The sequence below is a fragment of the Rhinopithecus bieti genome, unplaced genomic scaffold (assembly GCF_001698545.2).
Source record: "Rhinopithecus bieti isolate Rb0 unplaced genomic scaffold, ASM169854v2 scaffold_3764, whole genome shotgun sequence".
Taxonomy (NCBI): domain Eukaryota; kingdom Metazoa; phylum Chordata; class Mammalia; order Primates; family Cercopithecidae; genus Rhinopithecus; species Rhinopithecus bieti.
In genome coordinates, this window is record NW_016804367.1 from 1266190 (window position 1) to 1276255 (window position 10066).

The 10066-nt window shown below is 37.3% G+C and overlaps 1 protein-coding gene across 1 annotated transcript in view; it reads right to left on the minus strand.

Moving 5' to 3' along the window:
- Positions 1–8583: 8583 nt before the first annotated feature.
- Positions 8584–10066, minus strand: part of LOC108526694 (putative selection and upkeep of intraepithelial T-cells protein 1 homolog) — a 53348-nt gene continuing 51865 nt past the window's right edge. Inside the window, exon 9 of the mRNA XM_017867533.1 lies at positions 8584–8945. Within this exon, the coding sequence (XP_017723022.1) occupies positions 8893–8945 (53 nt within the window). The 3' untranslated portion in view covers positions 8584–8892. The remainder of the gene's footprint in view (positions 8946–10066) is intronic.

Consider the following 10066-nt stretch of genomic DNA (forward strand, 5'->3'; position numbering starts at 1 on the left):
CCCCCGACAAAAGGGGCCCCCAGAGTCACCCGTACAGCTCTCGGACGGAGTTCCCACAGTCCTGACATCCCGACAGGAGTGGAGGACTGAGGAAGGCCGCGCGTGGCGTGCCTCCGGAGCGGCTTTTCTAGGAGTGGGAGGGCAATAGGCGGGGCACGGGCGTGTCAGGGGGCGTTCCACAGGTGCGACCAGGTAAATCTTGGTCTCTTCAGATTGACATCACCTGGCGCATGCCTAGTTGGTCTGCACCTTCCCGGGTCGCCGGCTGGATTTTCGCGCGCGCGGGAAAAGTTGGGGGGGGATGAAGAACCCGGAAGTGCGCCATCTTGCCTCCGTTCATCCAAACAGTTATGTAATGAGGACATGTACTGTAGGACTCATCTTATGGTTATGCATAAAGAAAGAGTAATATTCTCTCTGGCCATGAAAATGAATATTTCTAATATGCCTTCTTTTTCAAAGTTAATATTTCTGATGTTAAACAGAATTTTATTTCTGATTAAGTTTTGAATTAAAAATGGATTTGAAATGTATGTAATAACTTTAACAGTGTCAATTGGGTTTATTATCATTGTGTTTCTCATTGGAACTATTGCTGCATCTTGTTATGCTAATACATTTTATAATATTAAAGTACTATTTTGTTCTACTTGATTGGACTAGAAGCAAATTTTTATGTGATTTTAAATTCTACTTACTAATATGAAGAATTCTTACATAAATTTCCAAGTTGTATTTTTTGTGCTCTATTTTACAGGTCTGCATGTTAATGTATACCAGCTTTGTCAAATAATTTAGGAAGCTTACCCTTTTTTTATTCTCTTCAAAAAAGTATATAACTGAAAATCTGTTATGATTTTATTTTTAAAAGTTGTTTTAAACGAACTAGTCTGTAATCTACTTGAGACAATTCTATATATATATATATATTTTAGAAACTTGAGATAACAGAAACATATTTACTATAATTATACTTCAGAATACAGTTACTCATATTTCATACCCGCTCTACCCCAAATCCCAAATATAGAACTTTGGCAACAATTTGTGTCACCTACTTTTTAAAGGTTACCTGATTATTGATGTAGTGTAATTTCTAATATTTTAAGTCAATTCTATTCATTTATCTTTGTCCATAAAACAGACTCCCTCATCAGGATAATAGTTTTGAATAGTTGTCTATCATTAACTGTTCTCTTATATTTCATCATCTTTTGTGTTATTTTAACATTTCTTTTAACATTGTTTGTAGGTATTTTTTACATTTTATTTTAATTTGGAAACCAGGGCTGTCATCTAGAGGTCTTTACTAAATGCATGGTATCAATTTCTAGCTTATTTTTGTTCCAAAATTTCTGAATTAATGTCCTCCTCTGAGTTTCTAATGTGATGCTCCAATCTCACATTTGTTGAGAAGTACAGTTTTTCTTCAACTTTTAAGCTCAGGGGTACATGTGTGGTATTTACAGGTTTGTTACATAGATTAAACATATGCCAGCCAGGTGCAGTGGCTCACGCCTGTTATCCCAGCACTTTGGGAGGCCGAGGTGGGCAGATCACGAGGTCGAGAGATTGAGACCATCCTGGCCAACATGGTGAAACCCATCTCTACTAAAAATACAAAAATTAGCTGGATGTGGCGGCCGTGCCTGTAGTCCCAGCTATTTGGGAGGCTGAGGCAGGAGAATCGCTTTAACCCGGGAGGCAGAGGTTGCAGTAAGCCAAGATCACACCACTGCACTCCAGCCTGGCGAGAGTGCAAGACTCCATCTCAAAAACAAACAACAACAACAACAACAAAATGTGCCATTGTGGTTTGCTACACAGATCATCCCACCACCTAGAAGTTAAGCCCAGCATCCATTAGCTATCGTTCCTGATGTTCGCCCTCCTCCCATCCCCCACCCTCTGACAGGTCCTATTGTGTGTTGTTCCCCTCCACGTGTTCTCATCATTCAGCTCTCACTTATACATGAGAACATGTGGTGGTTCGTTTTCTATTCCTGCATTAGTCTCCTGAGGATAATTGCTTCCAACTTTATCCATGTCCCTGCAAAGGATATGCAAACTTCTTCCTTTTTATGGCTGCGTAGTATTTCATGGTAACACATTATCTTTATCTAGCCTTTCATTGATTAACATTTGGGTTGATTCCCTGTTTTTCATTAACAGTTGATTCCCTGTTTTTCATTAACATTTGGGTTGATTTCCCTGTGCAGTAAAAATCTGCACAGCAAAAGAAACAATCAATAAAATAACAATCAGTCAACCTAGAAAATGAGATGATTAAATATTTGTAAAACATATTGCTTAAGTGCTTTTGAATATTTTTCTTACCTTAATACATTATTTATTATTCTAGAAATATATGTATAACAGCTGATATTATATCAGTCTTATAATATATATTATATACATAAAATCAGTATGTGAATTAGTTTATGGACTAAAATTGTTTCAAGCTTATAAAATAAATGAATAATTTGTGTACCTTTATAATCTTATAAAATCCTTTTCAATTACTCTAATTTAATGAAACATTCTTATAATAAAATTAGTCCTATATGAAAGCCAAGCATTTCCAGAGATAATACACCAATAAGTGAACATTTCTGTGACTTCCAAAAACCATGGGAATCTGCTGAACTCAGCACTTTAGTCTCCACAATTTATTTAACTCTGTCATTCAGAGAATTTCATTAGTGTATTCTTAGTTCTGATTCAATCATGCAGATCTCACATAGGAACTTTTCAAATTACCAAGAAGTTAAAAGAGAAGCAAGATTGCTTAAAAACAAGCCATATTTGCAATAACTCTATTCCTTATAATCACCATATGTTCCTCCTAGTTTATTCTCTCTTACATTTTAAACCCAAAGGATTAACTCTCAAAATTCCAATTCAAATCTAACCTTCTCCGGAAATCCTTCCCCAAGGTGTTAGTTTCACACCAAACTTATTCTTCCCTGAAGTTTTGATTAAATTCTAATATCTTATTATATTAAAGTCTCATGTAGACATTTATACATTGCCTTGGGTTAACTTTGCACTGAGTTAGAAAAGTACATTATGACTAAATATGTTGCTTTTCTCTATGTTTTATACTAGACTATATATATATAGTGATCACAAAATTACAAATTAAGACACAAGTATTAAGACAGCACTACATAATTACCAGAATGGTTAAATTGAAAACATTGACTTCCATTACAATAATATAATAATCTTTTCTATATCAATGGTAATTATGATTTCTATATAATTACAAATATTAACAAAATATACAGCTGCTATTTTCCAGGTATTTATTTTTCCATTCTTTTAAATGAAAACTGCTTTTAATCATTATGTCTTTTATATATTCTTAAGTTTTGTGGGTACATAGTAGATGTATATATTTATGGGTTACATGAAATACTTTTATACGGGCATACTATGAATAATAATCACATTTGGGTAAATGAGGTATCCATTGCCTCAAATATTTATAATTTCTTTGTGTTACAATAAAATTATACCTAATTATACTCCTTTGATTACTTTTAAGTGTGCAATAAATTATTGTTGACCAGCTACCCAGCTGTGCTATCAAACACTAGATCTTATTCATTCTGACTATATTTTCATAACCATTAGCCATCCTCATGTTATCTCCCCTTCCTGGCTAATCTCCCTAGACTCCGGTAATCATCATTCTACTCTCTATCGCCACGAGTTCAATTGTTTTGCTATTTTTAGCTCCTACAGATAAGTGAGAATATTGGAAATTTGTCTTTCTGTGCCTGGCTTATTTCACTTAACATAATGACCTCCAATTCTACCAGTATTGTTTCAAATGACAGAATCTCTTTGTTTTTATGGCTGAATAGTGCTCCCTTGTGTGTATGTGCCACATTTTCATTATCCATTTCTCTGTTGATGGTCACTTAGGCTGCTTCCAAATTTATCTACTATTGTGAACAGTACTGCAATAGAAATGAGAGTCCAGATATCTTTTCAATATAATGATATCTTTTCTTTGAGGTATATACCTAGCAGTGGAATTCCTGGATCATACAGTAGTAATTCTATTTTCACTTAATTGAGGAACCTCCACACTGTTCTCCATAGTGATTGTACTCATTTACATTTCCACCAACAGTGTATGAGAATTTCTTTTTCTCCACATCCTCGCCAATGGTCTTTTGGATAAAGGCCATTTTAACTGGAGTGAGATTATATCTCATTGTAGTTTTCATTTGCATTTCTCTGATGAGCTGATGCTGAGCATCTTTTACATACCTTTTGCCATTTGGATGTCTTCTTTTGAGAAATGGCTATTTAGATTTTTTTTTCATTTTTAAATCAGATTATTAGATTTTTTCTTATTGAGTTGTTAGAATTTTGGAGAAGTTCCCCAATGTTTCTTGTAGTAATTTCATAGTTTGAAGTAAGTCTTCAGTCCATTTTATTTTATTTTTGTATATTTTGAGAGATAGGAGTCTAATTTCATTCTTCTCCATATGGATATCCAGTTTTCTCAGCACCATTTATTAAGGATACTGTCCTTTCCCCAATGTATCATCTTGGCAACTTCAACAAAAATGAGTTTGCTGTAGATGCATGGATTTGTTTCTGGGTTCTCTATTCTGTTTTCTCTGTCTATGTGTCTGTCTGTATGCCAGTATCATGCTGTTTTGGTTACTATAGCTTTGTAGTATAATTTGAAGTCAGGTAATGTGATGCCTCCAGTTTTTTACCTCTTTGCTCAGGATGGCTTTGGTTATTCTGGGTGTTTTGTAGTTTCATATAAATTTTAGGATTGCTTTTTCTACTTCTGTGAAAAAAATGTTATTGGTATTTTGATAGAAATTACATTCAATCTGCAGATTGTATTGGATAGTATGGACATTATAACAATATTCACTCTTCCAAACCATAAACATGAAATACCTTTCCATTTTTTGGTGTCCTTTTCTATTTCTTCCATCAGTGTTTTATAGTGTTTATTGTAGAGATTTTTCACTTTTATGGCTAAGGCTTCTTTTTAGTTTTTAAATTTTAAATATTGTGGGTACATAGTAGGTATATATAGTTATGAATTACATAAGACATATTGATACAGGCATAAAATGTGTAATATTCATGTCAGGGTATATAGTATATCCATTACTTTAAGGTTTTTCCAAAAATTAGATTGTATCATCTGCAAACTAGGATAATTTGGCTTCGTCCTTTCCTATTTGGATGACCTTTGTTTTCTTCCTGTGTTTGATTGTTCTAGATAGAATTTCCAGTACTATCTTAAATAACAGTGGTGACAATGGGCATCCTGGTTGTGTTCCAGATCTTAGAGAAAAGGCTTTCAGTTATTCCCCATTCAGTATGATACTAGCTATGGGTCTGTTGTATATGGCTTTTATTACATTGATGTATGTTCTTTCTATATTTAGTTTTCTGAGTGTTTTTATCATGAAAGAATGTTGCATTTTATCAAATGCTTTTTCAGGATCAATTGAAATAATGATATGTTTTTGCCCTTTATTCTATTGATATGATGTATTACATTGATTGATTTATGTATGTTAAATGATTCTTTCATCCCTGAATATATCCCACTTGGTCATGATGAATAACCATTTTAATGTGTTGTTGAATTTGATTTGCTAATATTTTGTTAAGTATTTTTTTCATCAATATTCATCAGAGACATTGACCTGTAATTCTTTTTTATTTGTCATTGTCTGGTTTTGGTATCAGCATAATACTGGTCCTGAGTTTAGAAGTTTTTCAGAATACTTTGAGTATAATTAGTATTAGTTCTTTAAATGTTTGGTTGAATTCAGCAGTCTTCAAGTTAACTAATTTTTTCTTCTGCTTGATCAATTCTGCTATTAATAGACTGATTGATTCTTTAGTATGACAACTGCATTTTTCAGCTTCAGAATTTCTGCTCCATTTTCTAAAATTATTTTAATCTCCTTGTTACATTTATCTGATAGAATTCTGAATTTTTTTTCTGCCTTATGTTAAATTTCTCTGAGTTTCTTCAAAACAGCTATTTTGAGTTCTCTGTCTGAAAAGTCACATATCTCTGTTTCTCCATGAAGGAAAAGTCATGTTCTTCTGTGATTGGTTTAGCTCTGTTTCCCCCACCCAAATACACCTTGAATTTTAACAATCCTCCCATGTCATGAGAGGAACCCAGTGGGATATAATTGAATCCCAGGGGCGGGGTTTTCCTGTGCTGTTCTTATAATAGTAAATCTCACAAGATCTGATTGTTTTATAAAGAGGAATTTCCCTGCACAAGCTCTCTTGTCTGTCATCAAGATGTGTCTTGCTTCCCCTTTGCCTTCCACCATGATTGTGAGGCCTCCCAAGCCATGTGAAACTGAGTCAATTAAACCTCTTTCTTTTATAAATTACCCAGTCTTGGGTATGTCTTTATTAACAGTATGAGAAAAACTAATACTTTCTGGATTGTCTTGATGCTTGTAGATGTTTGTCAGTGTCTGGGCATTGGAAAGGTAGGTATCTTCTATAATCTTCACAGTCTGGGCTTGTGTGTACCGGCTCTTCTTGGGAAAGCTTTCCATGTATTCAGAGGAATTTGGATAATGTTATCTAAGTCTTTGTTCACTGTAGCGTATCTATTTTAAGGTGTATCCCAAGCCCATTAATGCTGTGGCTCTTGCAAACTCATAGATGTGCCACCTTGGTGGTCTTGGGTAAGATCTGGGATAATTTCCTGAATTACCAAGCAAAGATTCTTGTTCTCTCCCCTTACTTTCCCCCAAACAGTCTATCTCCTTGTTGAGCTGCCTGTTGCTGAGGGAGGAGTGACACAAGCACCGCTGTGGCTACCACTACTGGGGCTATGCTGCATCAGGCCTGAAGCCAGCACAGTACTGGCTGTCACCCAAGGCCTGCAGTGACCACTGGCTGACTACTGAATATGTTCACCAAAGGTCCAAGGACTCTATAATCAGCAATTGGCAAATTCATCCATGCTTGCATTCTTCCCTTCAGGACAGCAAGTTTCCCTTATTCCCACATGGGTCCAGAGATGCTATCTGGGAGCCGGGGCCTGGAGTCAGAAACCTTAGGAATCGACCTGGTGCTCTATGCTGTTGCAGCTGAGCTGGCACTTATGCCACAAGACAAAATCCTTCCCACTTTTCCCTCACCTTTTCTCAAGCAGAGGAGTCTCTCCCCATGGTGACCACCACCCCAGGTCTGTGGCAAGTACTGTCTGGCTACTGTCAGTGCTCACTCAAGACCCAAGGGCTTTTCAGTCAGCTTGTGTCAATTGCTGCAAGTCTTGAGTGTCTCCCTTAAGAGGAGTGGCTCCCCTCTGGCCCAGGGCAGCTGCAGAAATGCCATCCAAAAGCCAAGTCCTGGAATTGGAGACCCCCAAAGCCCAGCTAGTACCCAAGCTGCAAGACAAAGTCCCCTCAACTCTTTCCTTTTCTCAAACAGAAGGGTTCTCTCCCTGTAGCCACCACAGTTGGGAATGTTCTGGGTCACACCTGAAGCCAGTATGGCTCTAAGTGTTTACCAAGGCCTGTGACAAGTACTATCTGGCTGCCACTACAAATTACTCAGGGACCAAAGGCTCTTTAGTTAGCAGGTGGTGAATCCTCCTAGGATGGGGTTCTTCCCTTTAAGGCAGGAAGTGCCCTTCCAGCCCAGAGTGTTTATAAAGGTCATTCAAGGGATACAGGATGAAAGGGGGACCTCAGAACCCTGCCTGATGCTCTGTTCTACTGTGACTAAGCTGGTATCTAAGTTGTAACACAAAGTTCTCTTTACTCCCCCACCTCCTCTCCTTAAGTAGAAGGAAAGAGTGTCTCCTGGAATTATGAGGTTCACTGCTTGTCTTTGGAGGAGAGGTCACACATGCACTCCCTGGGCCATCCGGCTGGTGTCTCACTAAGTCACTTATACCCCAAGTCCACTGGCTCCAAGCCCTGCACAACACGAGGACTTTCCCAGGAACTGCAGCCCTTGTAACTGAGATAGCCTTTCAAGGGCTCTTAAGCCCATGGTATTAGGACTTGCCAGAACTCAGGTTCCAGCTACTAAGATGGATAATTTGCCTCTGGCTGGGACTAGTCTAAATGTTCCCTCCATGGGTTCTGGGCACCAGCTGAATTCTGCCCTGTGTTGCTTTCCACTCTGTCAGGAAAGCACTGAGTTCCAATACAAAATAGCACAGTCACTGTGCTCTCCCTCCTTTAAGCACACAGATTCTCTCTCAATGCCACATGACCATTGCTAGGCAGTGGGGGAAGGATGTGTAGGCAGTTCAAGACTGTCTTTTCTACACTCTTCAGTGCCTCTTTCCTGAATATGACGTTAAAACCAGTGACTCTGATCACTCACTTGATTTTTGGTTCTTATGAAAGTACTTTTCTGAGTAGATAGTTCTTCAATTTGGTGTTCCTGCAGGGGGTACAATTGCTGAAGGCTTCTATTCAACCACCTTGCTCCACCTTTCCCTCTCATTAAGTTTTAAGCATATGTCCTGAAAACCAAACATCTTTTATTTTGTAATTTTATCCCATTTTAGTCTCAATTTAAACACCAGAGATTTTAGTCATTTACATTTCTGATTTTCATATATTTACATTATTTCAGGGAAATATTTAGATTTTATGACACATTTGTTTATTTGCTATTACTTTTCTACATATTAGATATTTCTTTAGATTGAGATCCTAATTTTGATGCAATTACATTTGAATTAGGTAATTCTCATGTAAACTTGCTATGAAGATATATTGAGAATCTTTAAATTTCTATTTTCTTCCTATACATTGGTAATTATTTGACTTTACTCAAAAGTACAGACTTTTGGTCCAAATGCTTTTTCTTCAATGTTTTCCATCACTGGTTCTACTGTCTTCAAGCCTCCTCTGTTTCAGATGAGAACCCTGATGTCCGTAGTTGTACAAAATCTGTTAAGGAAGCAATCAGTGTTATGGATGGCATATTGATTTTAAATCTATTTAATTAAGATGAAGAAGGAGTGTACACAGAGGCCACAACTATACTCACTGGGGTCTGCAACACAACAAAAATCAAGATCAAAATCTACATTTTCCAGACAGAACACAATTGGATTAAGAAAATAATTTCTTTAATTGTAATGCAAGTAGCAAGAAGTTTAGATGTGGTCTCCATTTTTTCTCATTGTATAGCCCCCAGATCCCTAAAGAGATTACATTTATTTATTAGTCCCAGAAAGTACAAAGTAAAATGACTGCATAACTAATTCAGGTTTTGGAGCCATGACAAGAAGGGTATGAAATAAACCTGCATCAGTGTGAGCACAGACTTACTGTTCCCTCAAATTTTTCTTGTAGTTGGCTGACATGTAGCTCTTACATGGGAATTGCTCACAATTTGAATGGTGGGCTGCCCCTCCCTGCACATGTACCTTCTTTACCATGTCACAGCTTTAGTTGAAGGAAGAGTTCAGTGGAGATGTCAAGGAGAACCTTTCCTGTGGATCTACAGTAAACGTTCAACAATCAATTGATCAACAGCAAGGTGTGACTGAACTGGGGTCTTTTTCTGGTGCCACTGATTTTTTTATTACTATTATTATACTTTAAGTTCTAGGGTACATGTGCACAACGTTCAGGTTTGTTACATATGTATACTTGTGCCATGTTGGCGTGCTGCACCCATCAACTCATCAGCACCCATCAACTCGTCATTTACATCAGGTATAATTCCCAGTGCCATCTCTCCCCCTTCTCCCCTCCCCATAATAGGCCCCGGTGTGTGATGTTCCCCTACCAGAGTCCAAGTGATCTCATTGTTCAGTTCCCACCTATAAGTGAGAACATGTGGTGTTTGGTTTTCTGTTCTTGCGATAGTTTGCTGAGAATGATGGTTTCCAGCTGCATCCATGTCCCTACAAAGGACACAAACTCATCCTTTTTTAGGCTGCATAGTATTCCACGGTGTATAGGTGCCACATTTTCTTAATCCAATCTGTCACTGATGGACATTTGGGTTGATTCCAAGTCTTTGCTATTGTGAATAGTGCCTCAATAAACATACGTGTGCA